This window comes from Lithobates pipiens, unplaced genomic scaffold (assembly GCF_037356315.1).
Source record: "Lithobates pipiens isolate NorthernLeopardFrog02 unplaced genomic scaffold, aLitPip1_a1.2 Scaffold_1, whole genome shotgun sequence".
Taxonomy (NCBI): domain Eukaryota; kingdom Metazoa; phylum Chordata; class Amphibia; order Anura; family Ranidae; genus Lithobates; species Lithobates pipiens.
Genome location: NW_027507685.1, coordinates 79,349,341 through 79,373,530, shown reverse-complemented (window position 1 = coordinate 79,373,530; position 24,190 = coordinate 79,349,341). Strand labels below are relative to the sequence as shown.

The 24,190-nt window shown below is 43.4% G+C and overlaps 1 protein-coding gene across 1 annotated transcript in view; it reads left to right on the top strand.

Annotated features, from left to right (window-relative positions):
- Nucleotides 1-16,219: 16,219 nt before the first annotated feature.
- The window catches only part of LOC143937903 (uncharacterized), a 28,481-nt gene continuing 20,510 nt past the window's right edge, over nt 16,220-24,190 (top strand). The window contains exons 1-3 of the mRNA XM_077460846.1: nt 16,220-16,986; nt 17,716-18,030; nt 19,045-19,183. Of these exons, the coding sequence (XP_077316972.1) occupies nt 16,932-16,986; nt 17,716-18,030; nt 19,045-19,183 (509 nt within the window). The 5' untranslated portion in view covers nt 16,220-16,931. The remainder of the gene's footprint in view (nt 16,987-17,715; nt 18,031-19,044; nt 19,184-24,190) is intronic.

Below are 24,190 nucleotides of genomic sequence, written 5' to 3'. Positions count from 1 at the left end.
AGGGATCCTCAGCAGCCCACTTGAAGCAAGCCAGAGAGCGACACAGTAGCTCATACTGTGAAGGCTGATCCACCCCGGACGGGGTTATTTTTCTGGTGAGAGTACATCCTAGAAGTGTCCACAATGCATGAAGAATAGTTTTTTGGATCCATCACATCCCCTCCTTTACCCACGGGATATCCCCCATTAATTGCACTGCACTAGAGACTTCTTGTTTTTTACTAATTTATTTTTTATATTTTTAGATTTTCTCTCTGTATACATTTTTATGTATTTTTTTGGGACAAATATTCAATAATTTTAAATTTATTATTATTTTTATTTTTATTTTTATTTTTATTTTCACATTTTTATTTTTTATTTATTTTTATTTTTATTTTTTCACTCCCAATATTTGGCATGTTTCACTTGTTGTACTGATATTTATCACATATTTATTGTACATTTCTTTCATTGCATGCATAGACTTGATTGTCACATCTGTGCACTTTAAACCCAACTACTGGGTTAATTTTGTGGTTCATATTTTACATGTATAATTTTCATCTCAGTTATCACCAACATATTAAGTAGTTCACAGGTTTAAGGTATTCATATGATCTAGAGTTTATTAATTTAGGCTTTCCATTGCACTTAAGCTAAATTTTACATTTCTAGCCAGCACGCTGGCAAATATTTATCAGGGCGACAAATATTCTATATACACACTTTTTTGATTCTTTTGGTTATAGTTTATATTTTTACTTCAATACTAGAATAATATATTGCACAATTGGCACTTGTACACCGGATTGATGTAACACTTTTAATCTAGCACATTATTAGGCATTGTCCTGGGATGGATGTTTATTTACCCTTAACGGATTTGGAAAGCTACTTTTAACGGCTCGGTAAGTGAATTCTATTCTTATTGAGTGAAATTGACTTGCCGGGGTCTGGGTGTCAGGTGTGTGACTTGGTTTCCATCCCAGAGAGATTGCTGTTGGGTTATAGAACCTCTCATAAGTATAGATAAGTTGACCGGTCATGACCTTAGGGGTCATATAGTGTTTTGGGGACACTTGTAAAGGTCTCGGTGACCTTAGAAGAATAGGTTTTGGTGACCTAGAAAAATTTACAGAGTACTCTAGAGTTTTAGTTCTGTTCGGGACAGAACTGGTGACTGATGATCAATGTATTGTGTAAACTTTGTGTATGATTGTATAACTGTTTTGCTTTAAAAGTATCACGCTGAATGAATTGCGCTGAGTGTGTATATGTGAACTGCTATTTTGTTTCAAGAACCAAAAGGCATACTTGGTGAGTAGTATTCCCGGAGGTTATAAAGTTACAATTTGGGTAAAGCTATTTTGTGAAAGATAAACAGATTAATGTACATTGCAAGTTAAATTCATCTGTGATTTAAATTTGTCTGAAACAAAACAGCAGCTCCATGAGCAAGATTGTGCGTTTATTGTATGTCTGAAATACTCTTGAACTTGTTCCAAATTTATTCTGTTACAGACTTGAAGTGATTGTAGCTGTATTAGTATAAAAAAGTATCACGGACAGTACTGATATTTTTTGTTAAAGGAATCTAAGTTGAGGTATTGTCTGATTCACACTGTTGTCTGATTGTCTGCACCGTTAGGTGGCAGTCAAGCATGATAAATTGTTTTGCTTTCATGGGAAAATGGATTGTATGTACATCACTGCCTAGTTAACCCTTGGGTGCATCATATGGCAGGATGGACAGAAAGCCAGTTTGGGTATTCTGACAATTTTGGATCCATTATTGATCCAGACTTTCCTGAGTAATCTCAAACCCCATTTAGTGGTCGCAGTCAAACAAATGATTACTGAATGGTCAACACTTTCTAGAACTGACTTTGGCAAAGCTCTTTCACAGAAAGATGCAGCAGGTTGTTTTGATATACCAAAGCCGTCACCTGTCTCCACACAACATTTCCAAGGGAATACGAAGGGGAACTTTAGAGGCAGAGGAAATTTTAGAGGCAGATTTAAAGGCAGAAATGGAAGAGGGATGAGTCGCTCTAGAAACAATGGATGTTTCAATTGCGGTGCTGAGGATCACTGGGTGAGTCAGTGTCCTCACCCCACCCCTCCTCAGACTCCCGATTCCAGCTCTGTCCCTAACCAGACACAACAACCACAGGCATCCATCCAACAAGGTCCAACGTTTCCAATCAAATGGGGAAATCAACAACAATGATGGGGCCCGGAGGGTAGTGTCCCAGCTTTTCCTTTTGTCTCAGATGATTTCACTGACAGTCCAATGGTTGCTATTTCAATAAATGGGAGACTCCTCCCCTATCTCGTCGATAGTGGGGCCACTAGGAGTACTATTTGTGAAGATCATTTCAGAGGCAAGTGGGAACCAGCGGAACCCTCTTTGGAAATTAATGGGATACTGACAAAAACATATAGGATTCCACCCCTACCAATAGAAGATGATGAAGGGTACACCATATGCACACATTCTTTTAGGATAATACCAAGGTGTCCTGTAAATTTGTTGGGAAGAGACTTGTTTGGGCCACTAGGAATCACAATTAGAACCAACTCAGAAGGAGGTCTAGACATTTCCTCAGATAAAATCACTATAGTAGCATGCAAACCAGGTTTTTTTATGCTGTCACAACAAAATGGTGAAGAAGATTTTGAGGATATAGACCCCCAGGTCTGGTCTACATCAGATCTGGATGTAGGACTTGTTTCATGCACACCATACAAGGCCACTCTCAAAGAAGGTGCATTTCCTATCTATCACAAACAGTATCCACTCTCTAAAGAAAAGATGGATGGCATAGTGCCAATGGTGAAAAAGTTTCTGCAGGATGGAATCCTGGAAGAAATTATTTCTCCATACAACACACCTGTTAACCCTGTAAAGAAGCCGGATGGCTCCTTCAGATTTGTACAGGACTTGAGGGCCATAAATGACCTCATAGTCCCAATAGCACCCATTGTACCTGATGTTCCATCACTACTGTCCTCCATTCCAGCAACAGCCAAATGTTTTACTGTGATTGATTTAAAGAATGCTTTTTTCTCTGTCCTTGTAGACAAGGAGACAACGCCACTCTTTGCTTTTACTGTGTCGATTGACCAACACAATCGCCAGTTTACCTGGTGTAGAATGCCCCAGGGATATATAGACTCACCTGTGGTCTATTCTATAGTACTCCAAGCCACCCTCAGGCCTTGGACTGCCCCTCATGGTTCTGTACTGCTGCAATATGTTGATGATCTTTTGATTTGTAGTTCTTCAGAGGAGGACTGCCGAGCTGATAGCCTATCCTTATTGAAATGGTTACATACGTGTGGTCACAAAGTGTCTAAGAAAAAATTACAATGGTGTAAACAGGAGGTTGAGTACCTAGGGTTTGTGCTGTCTCCGGGAGTTAGGAAAGTCAGTCACAAAAGAACTGTTGCTATAGTGGGTCTGCCCCGCCCACTTACCAAGAAAGACCTGCTAACCTTTCTTGGAATGATTGGTTACTGCCGCCAATGGATACCTGACTGTTCTTTCTATTACAATATATTGAGACAAGCAACACTCTCTGAAATGTCTGACATTGTAAAATGGTCTGATGAAATGTTAAATGCTTTTACCATGTTGAAAAGTGCAATGGTTACCAGCCCGAGCCTCGGCCTCCCTGATTTTAGCAAAATGTTTCACTTGTTTGCTAGGGAAAATTGCAGAACCATGGCAGGAGTACTGGCCCAGGAACATGGTGGGAGACTGCGCCCTGTAGCTTTTTTCTCAAAGGTGGTTCCAGTACAGGTGCAAGGCATGCCTGCTTGTCCCAGAGCGTTGGCTTATTCTGCTATGGTTGTAGAGATGACAGTACCATTTACCTTGGGCCATAACACTACTTTACACACTTCACACAACGTTACCACACTCCTCAAAACTTTACATACTCAGCATATGTCAGCACAAAGATTGAGTGGGTATGAAGTCATCCTCCTGTCCAATCCAAACCTGAAAATAAAAAGTTCAAACATAAACTCTGGCCCAGCTCCAATTTTGAATGCCTTATTAGGTCTTAAAGGAGAACAGGATGACTTACCACCACCTCATGACTGTACACAATCAATACGTCAGGACACTTCACCTAGAGTAGATATGCTTTCAGTACCAATTCCTACTGCACAAACAGTTTTTGTTGATGGCTCTTGCAGCAGACCAAGTGATAATGTCTATCATGCAGGATATGCTGTTGTCCAACTGCCGGATACTGTCCTCGAGGCCAATCCAATACCCTATCAGTCTGCACCAGCTGCTGAACTGATAGCATTAACCTGTGCATGCCAGCTGTTTGCAGGAAAAGAGGTAAACATTTACACCGATTCTAGGTATGCTCATGGTGTGGTTTGGGACCATGGTGTGGCTTCGCAGAGGATATGTGGCGGCAGATGGAGGGAGCATCTCACACTCTGACCTGGTCACAGCATTGCTAGATGCAATTCAGTTGCCTTCAAAACTAGCTATCATGCACTGTAAGGCACATGCAGGCCAAATGACTGATATAGCCAAAGGTAATGCACTAGCTGACAGAATAGCTAAAGAAGCTGCATCTACACAAAAGGCAAACATTCAAATGCCCATGCTAACACCTCAGCCATGTTCCCTGAAAGAGACACATTGGCTCACGGAACTACAGGCTTTTGCCACCCCTGATGATATTGCGCAATGGAACTGTGATGGGATGGTACAAAAGGATCCTAAAACAGGATTAATCTGCAAAGAGGGGAAGCTGTGTATTCCTGTTGCTAGCGCCCCCCTGTTCATTGCACAATACCATGGACTGGGTCACAAGGGATGGCAGGCCACATGTGAACTTCTAGATGCAGATTTTTTCATTGCAGGATTACCTAATCTAGTCAAAGCTTTTGTAAGGAGATGTGTCACTTGCATTAGGAACAATCCAACAAACCCAAAGAAATCAAAGCATGAACATCTTGAGTACCCAACAACACCATTTACCCATTTACAGATAGACTTTACACATATGCCCAAAGAAGGAAAGCTACGGGTGGGAATTTTGGCAAGTGGAAAAAGGTTCTCCCAGCTGTATTAGCTGAAATCAGAATGACCCCTCACAGTGTGACGGGTTATTCCCCCTTTGAGGTACTCATGGGTAGGCCATTCCCCACACCGTGGGCTAATCATCCTTTGATGGTAGAGAAAGGTGATTTGGAACAAATACAGGAGGAATATGTAAAAAAACTGATTGAAACTCTTGATATTGTCGAAAGAAGAGTTGCTCGCACCTCTCCTTCTTCTTCACAGGTACCATCCCACCCGTTCCAGGTCGGTGATCAAGTTGTGGTCCAGAGGCTTCAGACAGGTCGAAAGCCGCAAGAGGTTCCATTCGGACCAGTGACCAAAGTGGTAGCCATCACCAGGACCGCCATCCTTACAGAGGAAAGTCCTACTTGGATCCATGCCAGCAGAGTAAAGAAGGTTGATCTAAGCCCAGGAATTCAAGAAAGGCTGAAAAGAGGTGAAGCAGGTGTTTTAAGTCCTCAAAAGACAAGCACAGACATAAAGGACAGTGATGTCACTCATTTCACCACAGACTTCTGGGAAGGCCTTTTCCTTCTGGTGATGTTTCCACTTCTGATCTTTGTCCCAGTATGGATAATAACTACCGTATATACTCGAGTATAAGCCGAGATTTTCAGCCTCTTTTTTGAGGCTGAAAGTGCCCCCCTCGGCTTATACTCGAGTCATCGCCGTCTGCCTGCCCGATCAGCGTGTCGTGCAGACAGACGGCGGCCATTCTACTATTCAAAAGCCGCGCCTCCCTGTCTGTGATAGGCGGAACACTCAATTTCCCAGCAGTCAGTGTTCCGCCTATCACGGACATCCGCTCATTCTCATACTACGGACGAGGATGAGAGGATGTCCGTGATAGGCGGAACACTGACTGCTGGGAAATTGAGTGTTCCGCCTATCACAGACAGGGAGGCGCGGCTTTTGAACAGAGGAATGGCCGCCGTCTGTCAGACGAGGAGAGCATGGCACACAGAGGCTGCAGATTGGCACAGGTAGGCAGGGATGGACGGGACACAGCGACGGACGGGACACAGCGACGGACGGGACACAGCGACGGACGGGACACAGCGACGGACGGGACACAGCGACGGACGGGACACAGGGACGGACGGGACACAGGGACGGACGGGACACAGGGACGGACGGGACACAGGGATGGACGGGACACAGGGATGGACACAGGGATGTCTCACCCTCGGCTTATACACGAGTCAATAAGTTTCCCAGTTTTTTTGTGGTAAATTGGGGGCCTCGGCTTATATTCGGGTCGACCTATACTCGAGTATATACGGTAACTGTATCTTTCATCCTGATGACTTAGGTGCCTTAAAACTCATATGTGGTAAAAGCGAAATATACACCAACCATACTGACTTTCACCTCAGAAATCGCAGTAAAAGAGATGTCTCTAATGAATTGATCAAAGAAACAAGTTTTTCTGGAAAAATGTTACTGTTAAAATTTAAATATGCTTACGCTAGAAAGTCAGGATATGAAAAATGCTGGATTTGTAGTAAGTTGCACCCAGAAACTGCTAAGATCCCACTTTTAGCTGTCCCTCTAAACCTCAAGTCATTATTGGAAAATACTCTAGTCTTAAGTATTAAGAATGTCTCGGAAGGGTACCGCAATCAGAGTATTATGTTTTACACTTTAGGAAAGACACATGAACCTGAGTGGTGTGTTCAGTTAGGCAATACATCCAACGGAATAGGTATGTGTTCCAAGTCTGTATTTAACATTTCAAAGGGTATTCCCTTCCACACCAGTAACATTATCATAGGTCATATGTGTAGTTACAAAAATCAATCCCTTAACAACACCATTAGTGAACTTACTACATACAGGAACACAACCTCTGGGATACTTGTGAGTAAACTTGTTAGTGCTGCATTTGAGGCTGGAACTGAGCCCCAACGTAGTTCTCTAAGAAGTTTTTCATTGGGAAACAATACATACATATGCTGTGCTAAAATTTGTTACCCATGGATCCCCGCAGGAGTGAAAGGATGGTGTTATTTAGCACAGTTGGTACCAGTCATGTCAGCCCTAGGTCAGAATCAGGAACATCACATACAAGTGACTTCAAGTCCAGTACATAGGTAATTATGGATGGAACCCCTTTTCTAGTTTGGGTTTAGGTGGAATGCTTTCATGGTTAAAGGACATAGTGATTATGATTATCATAGTACTATTGTTAGGATTGATAGGCTACCTGATTTTCAAGCTTATTCTACTTTGTATTAGCAAGTGTACTACACCAGACCAACCTTCTCACGCATATACACAATATCTGCAGCTTTATGTAAATGAATATAACAAACGTAGCAAGAACCGTAGATTTCAGGAGGCTGCGGATCTGTAGAAAGTCATTCCATGACTTAAGAGGGGGTTGAAAGGTTATGTTAAGCATCCATCTTGTTTCTGTCAGCCATCTTAATATTCACAAACTTCCATTTTAGAATATGTACAGTTTGAACACCCCTTTAACTTCTCAGATAACTGTCTCAACATGAGATTCTTCTAACTCATTTGTTCTCACACACTTATCTTTAACTTTCACACATTTTCTCAGCATTGCTTTAGCTACAGAAGAAATCATGTACTGTCTCTTATCTTTTTCTCATATTAATTTAGCTAGCTTAGAACAAAGAACAATAGCGTTTTGTCTTGACCAGCTGTAATCGTCTTGATGTCTACTGCGCATGTCTTATTCTGTGTGACGTGAAATTTACTATATCAATCGCTTTGTAATAACTCAATACAATTAGTTCTCGAAGGACGCCATGGTGTGTGTGTGGTTTTATTTGTCCTTTGAGAATTGATTCCAGAGCGCTCTGAATTTATACAATACATTGGATCTAAGGTCTGAGAGGTTGAAGGGACCACCCTAGACACAGGATTAACCCTTTCACTTTCTTCTTGCCACTGTTCCATAAAGGCCAGATTTGTGGAGTGCACGACTAAAAGTTCTCCCGAGGACAGATTCTCCCACCTGAACTGTGGATCTCTGCAGCTCCTCCAGAGCCATGGGCCTCTTGGCTGCTTCTGAGATTAATGCTCTCCTTGCCTGGCCTATCAGTTTAGGTGGACGGCCATGTCTTGGCAGGATTGCAGTTGTGACAAACTCTTTCCATTTTTGGATGATGGATTGAATAGTGCTGTGTAATGCCACATACACACGACTGAACTTTTTTCGATCGTGTGTGAGCTCCATCGGACCTTTGCTGTCCAAAAATCTGACAGACTTTAGAAATAGAACGTTTAAAAAATTTTCACCGGAACTCTGTCGGACCCAGTTCCTTTCAAGAAATCCGCTCATGTGTATGCTACTCCGATGGATGAAAACCGATGCTAGGGCAGCTATTGGCTACTGGCTATGAACTTCCGTATTCTAGTCCGGTCGTATGTCATCACGTTCAAATTCGGACTTGTGTGATTGTGTGTAGCCAAGTCCGTTCATTCAGAAAGTCCGTCTGAACTCCACCAAAAGTCAGTCGGAAAGACCGTCGGACCTAGTCCATCGAAAAGTCCACTCGTGTGTACGCGGCATAATATGTTCAAAGCATGGGATATTTTTTTATAACCTAACCCTGCTTTAAACTTCTCCACAACTATATCCCTGACCTGTCTGGTGTGTTCATTGGCTTTGATGATGTTGTTTGTGCACTAAGGTTCTCTAACAAACCTCTGAGGGTTTCATAGAACAGCTGTATTTATACTAAGGTTAAATTACCCACAGGTAAATATCAATAATATCAATAATTGATATTATGTTCCAAGCATTATAATCGTATGTATATGTGTATCTTTGCTTATACATGTAATACTATACATTTTTACTTACATAGTGGAGCTCAGTCCCCGACCACTGTGTTACCTATTTAATCCTCTTTTTTATCAATAAAATATTTATATTACTAGCCTTTTTGCTACATGTCAGTATTTCTTTACATTTACATTTATTAGCTCCCACAGGTAATATATGCTGGTAAAAAGCCCCACCTTGGGGACACTTTTTCTTTTTTTGTAATATACCAGGGGTGATCAGCACCCTCTGACCCGGCTTTGGGGTGTTACCGTCCATTTTGTCAAATTACCCACAGGTGGACTCTATTTACTAATTAGGTAACTTCTGAAGGCAATGCTGCAGCTTGTTCAGTAAAGTTACATTACCATTCTGAGCCTGGTCTGAAGAAACAGGGTCTGTAATGCACTATGATTTATGAAGTAACACTGTTACAAAAGAATTAACTTAACAAGAAAGGAAGAGGAGTGTAGTTGCTATGGGTAAACAAGTGAAGGAACAAGCTACAAGCAACCAGTCATTAGTCATGGTACCTGGTAAGGTGACAGGTCCTCTGGTAACAAGGGGGTCGTTGTCTGGCTCACTCCCTAGTGGTCAGTATCCAGTAGCAACTGGATCCAAACCTGCGTTACGGAGAACAATGGCCTGGTCATGTGGTAAGAGAAGTGAAAGAGTTAATATGCATGCATGAGGTCTGTGCTATATGCACGGCGTGACTCCATTCGGTTACTGGGAGTGAGGTAACAGAGGTACGCTGGACTGGTGAAGTGGGCGTAGGCTCGGCACGTCCCTCCTAATGCAACATTTAACAAGTTATAGTGTGACATGGTACAAGTCGCTTTTTAGAGGAATTCTGTTTTTTTAATTACTGCACACAATGAAGGCTCATCTCTAAATCAGGGAACCGCCTTAATGTTTTTTTCATATAACCGCAGTCTCTGCCTGGTCCCAGGCATTATCAAACGCCTCCCCACGTGCAGGGAGAAATAGGCCCTGCCCACGCATTTTCGACTGCTCATATACCAGGGATTACCGTATTTATCGGCGTATAACATGAGCTAGCGTATAACACGCACCCCAAGTTTAGGAGGGAATTTTAAGGAAAAAAACTTTTAGGAGGGGAAAAAAAAAAACTTACATTTAAATGCCCATCAATGCAGCCTTATCAGTGTCCATCTGCAGCCTTGTCCATCATTGCAGCCATGTCAGGGTCATTTGCAGCCTTGTCCATCATTGCACCCTAGTCAGTGTCATATGCAGCTTTGTCATGCAGCCTTGTCATGCAGCCTGTCCATCATTGCAGCTTTGTCATGCAGCCTTGTCCATCATTGTACCCTTGTCAATGTCATTTTCAGCCTTGTCAGTTTTACTTGCAGCTTTTAATTTTTAAAAATGGCGCCGCCGAGATACAGAGCCAGACGTCTCAGCAGCGCTCGGTAGTTCTCGGCTGCCTTCGGCCATTCTCGACGGCCTTCGGCTGTTCTCGTCGGCTTTCGGCCACATTCGGCCCTTCTCGTCGGGCTTTTGCTGCCTTCGGCCCTTCTCGTCAGCTTTCACCCACTCTCGGCCGTTCTCTGCGGTTTTCGGTCGCCGAAAGCAAGAAGAAAGAAGGGGCTGAAGGCACCGAGAAGGGCCGTAGGCGGCTGAAAGCTGCCCAGAGGCTTCAAAATGTTGGAGGATCGGCGTATAACACGCACCCGTGATTTTCCCCTGATTTTAAGGGGGAAAAAGTGCGTGTTATATGCCGATAAATACGGTACATAGGAATAGGGCTTCTGACCGGCCGTAGATGCAGACAAATTAAGAGCAGCTAATCTTCTAGTTCTGAAAATGGCCATAGCACAGTGTGCTGCTGGATCTAGATGTAGAATTTAGCTGCATCTGGATGTTGCAACTTAGCCACTCCTCCTCCGAATGAGCCATAATAGACATCTATTCCACACATTAAAGAATGTAGCCTATAAGAAATATAATAGTTGAAGAGGTCTAATAAGGGAATACAGTTGTAGCACCCTCTAGGTAGGTAGATGCTAGAGGTAGGATTTTTATAGGATAGGTAAATCTGGTCTGGGTCTGGTCTTGATCTGGTCTGGGCTGGGGGTGGCTCAGGGTAGCAGCTGATGACTCACAGGCAGCATCACTGAGACCTCCCTCTTCTTTCTAGAATTTGCTGGAAAGTTCTGTAAAGAGAGGAGGGAGGAGAGGTGGAGCTGCCTGGGATGTTTTAGGGAGCCCTGACAAATCCTCTGGATTGGCAGGGGACAGACCTCCTTAAATACCCAGGGTCAGCCCAGCTGGAAGAACTTAAGTGAGAGAGTGTGGAGGCTGTCAGAGCCTTTGAGGAAGCTCCCCAGGCTTGGGTGTAGTCAAGACCACCTTCAGAAATGCATGAAGAGGTCCTGAACTGGAGGCACAAGAGAGAGCAAAGAGGACAGCGAGAGAGAACACTGCTAAGATACTCCAGGGAGGACAACTGGTCGCAGCCAAGAGGGCTGGTGAATGGGGCACAGTCAGAAGGACTGGGGGAGGCACACCTGAGATGTCTTGGAGCTTGCAGTCTGAGATGGATGCAGAACCAAAAGAGTACAGGGGGAGTGGGGAGAGGCAGCTGCAGCCAGGAGGGCTGGCAGGGCCTGAAGATGGGTTACTGAGCTCGGTAGCCACGTGTAGTCCAGCTAGCACCAGAGACTTTCTATTTTGCTACACTATAGGGGCAATTACTAAGGCCTGGCTGAGCCAATGTCAGGCCTAACCACTTTGTGCTATCTGTGCCTGAAGATTAGAGAGGAAGCAATGTGCTGAAGGAGCAAGGAGTGAAGATTAGAGAGGAAGTGATGTGCAGGAGGAGAAATGGAGAGTATATACTGGACTGTATATAGTTGTCCCAAGCAAGTTCTTCCAATTCTACTGGGCATCCCATATTTCCTTTACCAGGTCCAAGTTCAATCCCCTCAATAAAAAAAAACAAAGCATATGGACTGTTCTGTGTCTCTGTGTGCTTGAGAGGCGAATGCCGGGCTGGGCAGGGTGACGGGCAATACAAAAATTCAGCAGCTCTTACGGGGGTACTGCTACACAGTTTTTTGAGAAAGGTCGAAGGCACTCCACCAATGCAGTAAGTAAGCCAGCGGTTCTCCTACAAAGTCATATGAGTGCTTCATCTCTGCATCCCTATCAACAAACTACATTAGCTGCTCCCAGGTTTTACTTATGGGTCTATTTACCACCTAAGATTCACACAACTTTCTCTTAAGGTTCACCCATTTTTCTCAATGAAAGTTGTTTGGATCTTTGGTGAAAACATTAATAAGCAGATTCCGTATAAGTATAACTATAAAGCTAAAAGTTTTTTGGGAATTCTCCAAAAATTGTAAAGATAGTACTCCCATATAGGGCTTGGGCTCCATCAAGTCAGCAGGGGGGACCCTGGTTCGGCTTAGAAGCAAGATGAGACCACATGTAGATGAGATCTGTGGTTTGCAGACTTCTTCCCACCCTACCGATGACAGATGAAGATGATGTGGATCAGGAGCACTGTGAGCTGAGTGAGGAGGGATAGCTCAGGATCTGATGAGAGATCCTGTCATATCCCCTCTCCGTATGGAGGATTGTTTATAATATCTTCCTATGTTCCGTGTGGAAAGGTAAGTTCAGCATAACACTTCCTCTTTACGTTGATTCTCAAAATCATATAGCTAAGGGTGGGGTGGACCGTGGACGTAGGCTGTCAGTTAGTCTGTATGGTGCCCCATGGGATACATACAGTGCTGAAAACCAGTGGTTCAATCCCTTTCCCAGTTTGCTCAGGAGTAAAGAAATTTGAGTTATTTAATCCTTTGTAAAATCATCGCACGTTCTTCCATAGAGGTTCGGTAGCAGGGCATGAAAAGTGGAACAGTCTCTGTCTGCGCCCTGCATCACCAATCACATTTACAGTTTGAAGGTACCGCAGTTTTTTTCACAACAAACTTTCTGTGTGTGAGAGACAGTAGGAGGACTTTCCACTAGCACCAGCAGATTTTGTCCAGGATCAACAAAAACAAGCAGGATGGACTAGTACACTACATCAATATCTTCATGAAAAACTGAACTACTCAACAGGTAATGTGTGCTTCCTGTGTGCACTCAAGGTAGTCAAGGTTTAATATTTATTTTTAACTTGAGTGTACCTTATATAAATAATAATTGAAGAAATAAAATATTATAAAAACTTTTCTCAGTACTAAGCAGCACCCACAGGCCCTTACTTGAATCCCAGGCCACAAAAAGATGCCAGTTATAACAATTACTGGCATAATTACAGACTGGCTTACTCCCTCGCACCTCCTGTAGCCACTAAGGCTGGCTTTCATAGTAATGGACAAGGCCACTGATAAGGCAGTACAGCCAGCCCTCCTGTACTAGGCCCAAGCTCCATTAGTTCAAAAGGTGGGCCTGGGAGGGCTGGCTCTACTGCCTTATTGCTGACATTTGTGACTGTTTTGGATCCCCCTGCAGTGCTTCTGTATTCAACTTATCTTTCTCCTTCTGGCTATGCTGCAGGGGGATTGGTTCTAGGATCTGCGTCAACTTCCCCTGCTGTCTGGGACACTCCTGCGTGCCCCCTTTCCCCTGCAGTGCTGCCAGTTTCTCTCCTCTCCTGTCTGGCAGCTGCTAAGCGCATGCAAGGGGGTTATTTCAGGATGGTGAGCAGGGGGCTCACCATCCTATATGAACACACCTTTTCTGAATGAACACAGTAATCGATCGGCACTGATTGCTCACTGTGAGGGTGCTGATTTTGCATCCTTGCTACCTGTATTGTATGTGGTCACTTACAGAGCAGCGTTATTCATTTGAACGGGTCTTTATCGAAAGGGGTATAATTTCCACCATAGCATCATAGCCGTGGCATTTACGCAAAGATATCATTTGATACTTTTGGAGGAGGGGGGCCCTGTCATTTTGGCTTTTCGGGCCCCATGATTTCTATCAGCAGCCCTGGCAATGAGCCAATAATAACATGTGGGAAACAGGAGGGGGAAAGTTCTATTCAAATGGTATGGGTACTGTCCATCCAAGTCTATGGAAAGTTTCTACACAGGCATCGTTGTAAAAGATTTCTGTAATAAGACGGTACACACTGTGGGAGGCCACTGTCATAAGTAATGGCATAACTGGGAAAGGGAGCAGGAAGGTGGTCTGTGGTTGACCCTGAACAAAAACACTGCCCAAGGAATTGCTTTACTAAAAGTAATATCTTGGAACCATTTTATATTTGCCAAATGTGCTTCTCCGCCCTATGGTATGTAAATGTCACACATGGTTGGTTGATAGCATTAGGACTAGTGTACATGGGATTCTAATATCAACCGGTGCTTGCCATCTATTCCTTGTTATACGTGGAATTATAAGTGGAATTTCTGGCAAATGAATGGTAAACTCATTTAAAATACATCTCAAACATGTGCACTAGCTATTAGCTTTAGGTTGATGAATAATTGTGAAAGTGGGTGAGAGAAGTACAAGGTAGCTGACCAGGGGAGAAAATAGTATAGCAAAATTGGTACATGAACTCTTATGGACTTTATAAGCACCAAGGTACACACAAATCTTTAAAAAAGTATACATTTTATTAAAATGTTTCTAAAATACAACTTAAAATTCTCACAATAATGTTACCAAGATGGTCACATAAACATCAACACACCACCAATATAGCACCAATATAGCCCCATCATAGCTAAATCAATGCGCCACTGGGTTGATATATGAGAGGATGAAGCGCCACATGTTTCACGAGCTTGCACTTTTTCAGGAGCTTAGGGTAAGTATTCTGAATGAGAAAATTACAATGAGTATACACAGTCATATGATAATTTACAATGGGTGAAATTACATACAGCATAAGTCACTATTTGCCTGGCTAGTGCACAACCTAGGTCCATCAGGGAATGAGGGCACAAAGTGGATACGGGACATGTATAGATACAGCAACCTGCCACCAAGGCACAGCATGGCCTTGCACCGTAAAGATAGAAAACTTTCAGAATACTTACCCAGAGCTCCTGAAGAAGCGCAAGTGCGCAAAACATGTAGAGCTTCATCCTCTTTTTAGCTATGATGGGGCCACATTGGTGGCTATTTTGATGTTTATGTGACCATTTTGGTAGCACATTCTCATGAGAACTTTAAGTTGTACTGTGTATTTTTTGCAAAATTGTAATAAAATGTATACTTTTTTTAAGATTTGTGTGTACCTTGGTGCCTATAAAGTCAATAAGAGTTCACTTACCACTTTTGTTATACTATTTTCTCCCCAAGGTCAGCTACATTGTACTTCTAAGCCCTTGTACACACGGTCGGACATTCCGACGGAAAATGTCCGATCGGACCGTGTTGTCAGATAATCCGACCATGTGTGGGCTCTATCGGACTGTGTCCGTCGGAATATCCGACAGACAAAGTTTTAGAGCTGGGCTATAAAATTTTCTGACAACATGATCCGATCAGACTTTGTCCGATCGTTTGTAGAGAATTCCGATTGGACAAAGTGCCACGCATGCTCAGATCAAATTCCTAGACCAAAGCTATTGGCTACTAGCCTGAACGTAGTCCCGTCGTAATGAAATAACGGCATCACGTTTCGAACGATCGGATTTTCCGACAACTTTGTCCGACCGTGTGTATGCAACACCAGTTTCGGACAAAATCCGATGGATTTTGTTGTCGGAATGTCCAACCGTGTGTACAAGGGCTAGAAGTTCACTTACCAATTTTGCCATTCAATTTGGGATGTGGCACCATTTTAACTATGTTTGCATCCACAGTACCACACTGTGAGGATGCCTATATCTTCTATTGAGAAAATAGTATACATTTGACCCTGTACATGGCTCTGCTGATAAGCCTTTTTATTTTATTTTAATTAGCAAGTAGTTATTTTCCCCATACCCCATAGTGTCAAATAGGCTATGTATTCCACTGGCCGTAAGGAGCCCGTAAGTAGGCATCTTGATTTTTATTAGCTCAAAACTAGGATATTTAAGTGGGAAACTGTGAAGTTTATATTTTAACGCGAACCTGCCCTTTGAATAATTCTTCCCCAGTGTCTTAAAAAACACTTCCATATATAGCCAAGCAGACGTGGCTGAAAATATAGAGTGACAAATAATGTCTGTTTGTCAAAGATAAGATGCCCTTTTCCTGATGCTGGAGAAAAAAAAAAACAGTATGGGTCTAATAGACACTGAGGCAGAAGGCAGGGATATTACAAGTGACATGGAAAATCTAGTGATGCAAAGACAAGCTAATGACATTTGGAGAGAGAGAGAGGGGGGGGGGGGGATCTAGTAGCAAACAGATGTCACGGATCTATTAAAGAAAAAATAGTTAAATGGAATTTAGGTGCCATGGAGGGTAGGGGGAGGTAATAGGGATCTGTTGACATGTAGATCATTGATAATGATTGAGTGAAAAAAATAGACAGGCAAATGTTTTTTGCACATGTCAGGGTTATGTAAGGAGGGGAGAAGGGGATCTATTGATGAAAGACAGGTAAATGGGAACCTAGTCCCACAGAGAAGGTTGAAGGGGCTATCTAGTGACCCAACAAGGGGGTAAGAGGGAGGATCTTATTTTACTAAGACAGATACCAAAAGATCTAGCAACTCGGGTAAAAAGGGGAGAATCTAGTAACCCAGAGTAAGGTGACAGGGATTTTGACGCAAAAAAGACAGGTAAAGGAGGATCTAGTGACCCAAGGAAGGGTAAAGTTGATCTTGTCTCACAGGGGGAAGGAGGATTTAATGACCCTGAGACTGGTAAAGGGGGAATGTGGTGATCCTGAGAAAAGTAAAGGAGATCCATTGACACAGACACAAGTGAAGGAGAAACTAATGAGAGAAAAAGGTGAAGGGGACCAAGTGGCACAGGGACTGTGGAGGATAGATAGGTAGATAAGTGATAGAGTAGTTAGAAAAGGACAAATAAAGCAGACCTACAGACCATATAAAGAACAGATGATAGGGAAGTAATAGGAGGTAATACCAAAGGACACCAGAAACCAAAGAGAATATGGAAAATTTGGTGACATTGGGGTTTGCTCTACTCCTACACAGCTCAACAGAAGGTGAGATATGCAATGTCTTTGTTTGAAATCATTTTGATTTGTGTTACATGCTAGGCTCAGGCTGGCCATATAACTCTTGATTACTGATGATAACAATGGGTTCTTAACATTCAGATGGTAAAGAAACCAGCGGCTTTGAACTGACTGGTCCATGTTAATAAAAGATACCTACTAATAGAAAGCATAACCCAAATACAGTAGATTTCTGCCAGATCCGGCACTATCCCCCATGTCTATGTAGACTAATGAAGATATTGTCAGGGACCAAACATCCAACTATCACTAAATGTCTATGGCTGCAGTTGAAACCCACAGTGTTGTGCAAAAATTTGTATACCTCTGGACATTTTTTGAAAAATTGAATGAACACAATCAAACAACTTATTTAAGTAAATTTTATTTATCTTTATTTTCTAAATTGAAAAAAAATAAGGCATAGACTTTGATTTCAGATGTTTGTTGAATCCAGCCAACAGTCTTTCTATTTCAATAGAGAATAGCATGATGGGGTTGGGATGGTGACTATTTTTTTACCTACCAGACAGAATACTGTCTTGTTATAAACGTTCTTAATTTTTATGCACGGACATATAACTTTTTTCATTTGGAATACTGTCACATGCAATGGCAGCACAGCAACATTCATATTTTGATCTTTTACTATTCATACATATCAGTAACATGACATATATTATTGTATTTACTGTCACCTTTGCTGTTCCCCCACAGGCTGCACAGAAGTCCCCTCTCTTTCCCTCTCACTGTTCATTGGCATCTCACAATTCAATCATAGTGCTTTGAGGTGCCAGCTCTGTCTTGATTGGACAATCCACACCCCTCAAGAATATACCTTCACATATTTTTTAAATGACCATATTGTACAGATAACCAAAAAACAAGACACCAAAGCACTGTACTATCTGTCCAACAAGAAGAATATCTATGGATCATGGGAATGCAAGGTTGAACAATATCCCAGCCTTCGTGCCGTGTACTACATAGGACCACAGACATCTGCCCCGCCAGCATCAGAAGACAGCGCAAGTAAGTCTGTCCCTCCTCCTGCAGGGTGACATAGATAGAATGAATCTATTAGTCTGTCCTCCTCCTCCAGGGTGACATACTGATCAGCCATAACATTATTACCACTGACAGGTAAAATTAATATTGTTGATTATTTTGTTACACTGGCACCTGAAAGTGGGTAGGATATATTAGGCAGCAAGTGAACATGTCCCTGAAGTTGATGTGTTGAAAGCAGAAAAGATGGCAAGTGTAACAATATGAGCAACTATGACAAGGGCCAAACTGTAATGGCCAGATAAATGGGTCAGAGCAACTCCAAAACTGCAGCTCTTGTAGGCTATTCCTGGTCTGCAGTGGTCAAGACCTACAAAAAGTGGTCCGAGGAAGGAAAACTAGCAACAGGATCATGGGGGGCCAAGGCTCACTGGTGCATGTGGTGGGGGGGGGGGGGGAGTCTGTCCCATGTAGTCCATTCCAATAGGAAGGCTACTGAAGTTCAAAAGTTGTTGAAAAAAGTTAATGATGGTTCTGATAGAAATGTGTCAGAACACACAGTGCATCGCAGTTTGTTGCGTATGGAACTGCGTAACTGCAGACCGGTCAAGGTGACCCGTATCCACAGCCAAAAGTGGCTACAATGGACAGGTGAGCATTATAACTGGCCTACGGAGCAATGAAAGAAGGTGGTCTTGTTTGAGTTGTTACTTAACTTAAAAGAACTTACAGGTGAGGATCTGCTATTGATGGCTTGGTGCCAGCTACCACAGTGAGGTACATGCCTTAAAGGGTTATAGTGGGTGGTCATAATGTTATGGCTGATAAGCATGCTCCCGCTCCTGCAGGGTGACACAGACAGATAGGAGCTATGAATCTGGTTATCCTCTTGCAGGGTGACACAGACAGAAGGGAGACATGGGTATGTCCCTCCTCCCATGGGGTGACAAAATGAGAGATGAATGTTTGTTCCTCATGCAAAGTGACCATTTTTTTTACAGCTTTCAGCCTCATACTTTAAATGCAATTCATTTCCAGGCAAAGAGAAAACATCTGTTCCAGCTTTTATAGTTCCTTCACGACTTATCATTACCATTGTGACTGCAGTCCTATTACTGATCATCCTCATCATACTGACAGCCATTACATCCAGCTGCTGCCTAATGAGAATCTGCAGGTAGGAGTCTGTGTCATCTGAACCACTGTAAATGGATTTGTGTGTATTTGTTATATAATAAGAATTTACAATTAATCATCCAATTGTTAATTTGCCATTTGTCTTAATGGAAACCCTACAGAATAGAAATATTGGAGATGCTGTTGTGATTCACTTTTAAAAGCATGAATGAGTACCACTTAAACCTATTACTACTTTCTAGAGATGGAATCACCGACCCCCACAGGCTTGCAACCTTAAAGTAGTATAACATCATCAGCATGTTTTAGCTTAACATACAATACAATAAACATTCCCCAATTCAATGCTGCTGGCTTCTGCTTTCTCAGTGCTGCACAGGAAAGAGTTAACAGTGGACAGTATAGTCCCCAGTCAATATATTAGCTATGAGAAAGGAGAGAGGGAAAAGAGGAGCAAGGGAATGCCTTCCCATCCTAGACTATAAGGATGTGTTCTTCTATTGATATGTACAGCATAGGGAACAGCGTTTAATGAGGGGGTGGGGTTATGCATTCCTCGCTTCCCCTCACTGGCCACAGACAGTTGAGGCCAACTAAAACGTCCAATGGCTGGGTTCCCCCCATAAGCAAACTCCCAGATCACACTCCCCAGATACTCCTACTTTGATCACACCTCCCTAGATTCCCCCACCCTAATTATAACCCCATATACCCACCACCCTGAACGCCCCTCCCCAGATACCCCCCACACTGATCACTTCCCTAGATAACTCCACCACCATGATCACATTTCCCTAGATACCTCCTACACTGATTACACTCCCAGATACCCCCCACTCAAATCACACCGCCCGATAACCCCCCCCACCCTGCTCACACCTCCCCAGATACCTCTACCCTGATAACACCCCCAGATACTCCCCACTCTGATCATACCCCAAGATAACTCACTCCAGCCTGATCACACCTCCCCAGATGCCCCAACACTGATAACACCCCCAGATACTCCCCACTCTGATCTCACCCCTTGATAATCCACCCCATCCCAATCACACCTCCCCAGATGCCCCTACCCTGATTACACCCCCAGATACCCCCACTCTGATCACACCCCTACATAACCCAAATCACACAGATCACACCTCCCCAGACACTCTCACTCTGATCATACCCCTAGATAACCCACCCACCAGATCACACCTCCCCAGACACCCCTACCCTGATTACACCCCAGATCCCCCCCACTCTGATCACAAACCTAGATAACACACCCCACCCTGATCACACCACCCCACCCTGATCGCACTCCTAGATAACCCACCCAAATCACACCTCCCCAGATACCTTCCACTCTGATTACAACTCCCCAGATACCCCTACACTGATTATACCCCCTAGATATCCCCCACTCTGATCACACCCCTAGATAACCCACCTCAACCTGATTACACCTCCCCAGGTGCCAATACCCTGATTACACCCCTATGATGGTGGCTGAGAGAGAGAGGGGCTGAGCTAGAGAGAGATGGGGTCTGAGAGAGAGAGAGAAGGGGGGGGGGGCTCAGAGAGGGGGTGGTGGAAGAGAGGGAGGCTGAGAGAGAAATAGGGTGGCTGAGAGAGAGAGGGTGGTTGAGAGAAAGGGTGGTTGAGAGAGAGAGGGTGGTTGAGAGAGAGAGGGTGGTTGAGAGAGAGAAGGGCCTGACAGAGGCTGAGAGAGAGGGGGGCTCAGAGAGAGAGGGTGGCAGACAGAGGGGGGCCAACAGAGATAGTGGTGGACAGAGAGGGAGGTTGACAAAGAGGGGGGCTGACAGAGAGGGTGGAGGCTGACAGAGAGAAGAGGGATAAGAGAGAGAGACCCCTAGCCCTGTGCCTATCTGCAGTCCCTCCTCTGCCCCCTATTCCAGTCTGTATCTGCAGGTAGGTCTATGTCAGTGTATGATGCCCAGTACCTTCCTGATCCAGGAGGTGCTTTTCTGCTCCTTTCAGCAGCTCACGTCTCCAATTTGTGCTTGTCCTCCGGGTCTCACTGCCAATGCTGGAGCGGTGCTGAGAGGAGGTTGCAGGAGACAGAGTCAAGGTTTTCGGACTCCGGGGATGCTTCTGCGCGTCTCTTCTGGGGTCAAGGAGGCTGTGAAGCTCTTTTCTCCTGGACTCCCAGCTGTCCTCTGTTCACCTTCCATGTGAGCGCAGCCTCCTTCGGCGGGGCCACCCACTCGCCATGTGGGGATAGATGCCCAAACCCCGCGGACGTCGCAACACGCTCCCGCTGCCATCTACCTGAAATTACAATGATAAAAGTATGTTACTAAAGTGCTGAAGTGAATAAATAAAATTATGTGACAAAATATTAAAAAGGTACCCAAATGATAAAGCTGCGATTATTAAAAAGTGTACTAACAGCACCCTTGAAAAAGTCGCGTGTCTAGTGACGCAACTCATCAGGAGGAGCCAGTGAAGTCACCCACAGTGCTTGGTCTGCACTGTAGGCGGACGAGGAGCATTGTTTCTGTATGCAACTGACTTTTTACATTATGTGATCTGCTCTGCGCTAAAGTGTGAGTGTTACTTACCCTTATCACACAGGATATCTTTTGTTAAACTGTCTGCGCAATGGTTCTTTTTTTTTCCCTCCCTTTTCTCTTTGAGTACTGCAGGACTAAAGCGAGGCTTGCACTCAGTCCAGTACATATGAGGAAGCAGCAGAGACTTTTAATTGACTACTTACCATTGATGGTCACACATTGAATTGTGATAATTGATTTTCCCAGCCAAGACTTGAGTCAATATTTGGTATTTGTACTATTGTTTGGGTTTTATGTCACATTTCATTAGTCACACCAGTCTTCATGTTGAAAGTATGAGGCATTTACTGTTTATTACAAAGGATTTGTTTATTTAATATTACATTGGGGGTACTGTGCAATATTAGAAGGTTGATATTTAGCGCATTATTAACCCTTCAATTTATCATGTGAAATTGCAACCAGGGACAGCTGCTGCGGGCCGCACTATACTGACTGGGCTCGAGTCAGCACATTCGGGACCAACGGTACCTTTCTAAATTTTCTCACAATTTTAATGAGAATTACTCAGTCATGCAACACTGTACCCAAATTAAATTTTTATATATTTTTTTTCACACAAATAGAGCTTTATTTTGGTGGTATTTAATCATCAGTGGGGTTTTTATTTGTTTGCGCTAGAAATGAAAAAAAGACGGAAAATTTTGAAAAAATAATTGTTTTTCTTAGTTTCTGTTATATAATTTTGCAAATAAGTATTTTTTCTTCATAAATGTTGACTAAAATTGATACTTATACATTTCTATGGTAAAAATAACCAAAATCAGCATATATTATTTGATCTGTGTGAAAGTTATAGAGTCTACAAGGTATGGTACTGATCATTGAATATTTATCATACCTGATGTACTGACAGCCTATCTAATTTCTTGAGGCCCTAACTTGCCAAGGCAGTACAAATACCCCCCAAATTACCCCTTTTTGGAAAGCAGGCAGTCCAATGTGTTTAGTAAGAGGTAAGGTGAGTTTTTTGAAGTTGTAATTTTTTCTCACAATTCTTTGGAAAATTAATAAATAAAATCAAATAAAAAAATCAAAAATGTTATCACAAAAATGTCATTAAGTTATTTCTCACGCATGGCAAAGGCATGCTTGCAACTAAACCTCAAAACACATTCTGCTACTCCTGTAAGATACCACATGTGTGAGACTTTTTCACAGCCTGGCCACAGGGAAGCACAACATCCAAGGAGTACCTTCAGGCATTATCCACTTTAAGACCAGGCCTTATTCTGACACTATTTTAAACAAGTAAAAAAAAAAAAAAAATTTTTGCAAGAAAATTACTTGGAACCCCCAAACATTATACATTTTTGTAGCAGAGGCACTAGAGAATAAAATGGTGGGTTTTCGCATAAAATACTGTCACACAGTATTTGTGCAGCAGTTTTTCTAATGCAATTTGATACACTAAAGCATAAATACATTTTAATGAATTTTAATGCACATAGAGACAATATAATAATAAAATATGGTGTTGCACTGGGTAAATAGATATCAAACATACCACTCTTTAAAATTGCGCATGCTTGTTAAATAGCACCAAACTTTGGTAATATCTCCATAGGCAAGGTTTTATAAACCTTTATTGGGTACCAGTTTAGAGTTACACAGGAGGTCTCATGCTAGAATTATTGCTCTCGCTCTGACGTTCATGGGGCTCTCCCATGTGTGGTGCGATCGCTGTTTCCGTATGCGTACAAGACCAACACGTGTGTTCGCCATTGCACACGAGCGGGGGGATCTTTAACCACTTGCCGACCGCCGCACGACGATGTACGTCGACAGAATGGCACGGGCAGGCATAAGGGCTTACATGTACGTCCTTGCCTGCCCGCGGGTCGGGGGCCCGATCGGGCCCCCGCCCGGTGCCTGCGGCGGTCGGTATTCGTTCGGGAGCGATCCCGGACGAGGGGACGGCCATTCATTCATGGCCACCCCCTCGCGATCGCTCCTGACGAATGAAAATGTCCGGTGACATCACTTCCTCTCCTGTAATGTAAACACAGGAGAGGAAGTGATGTATTCTCTCCTCCGTGTCGGTATTTTTCGTTCCGGCACCGAGGAGAGAGCATCGGTGAGTTGCACAAGCACTACACTACACAGTAGAACATGCCAGGCACACTCACACCCCCCTTTACCCCCCGATCACCCCCCAATTACCCCTGCCCCCCCAGTCACAGTGACACCAATTGCTTTTTTTTTTTTTTTTTTTGCATTGGTGTCATTTGTGACTGTAATAACTGTTAGGGCAGTTAGGGTTAGCCCCCTTTAGTTCTAATGTGCCCCCCTAACCCCCCCAATAAAGGTTTAACCCCGTAATCACCCCCCGTCGCCAGTGTCACTAAGGCTGGGTTCACATTGCAGCGGTTTATGAGAACGAATGTGATTCGCACCGCACTGCAGTGCAAATCACATCCGATCTCTGTGCGATTCGAGTTCAGCCATACAGATAGTATGGCTGA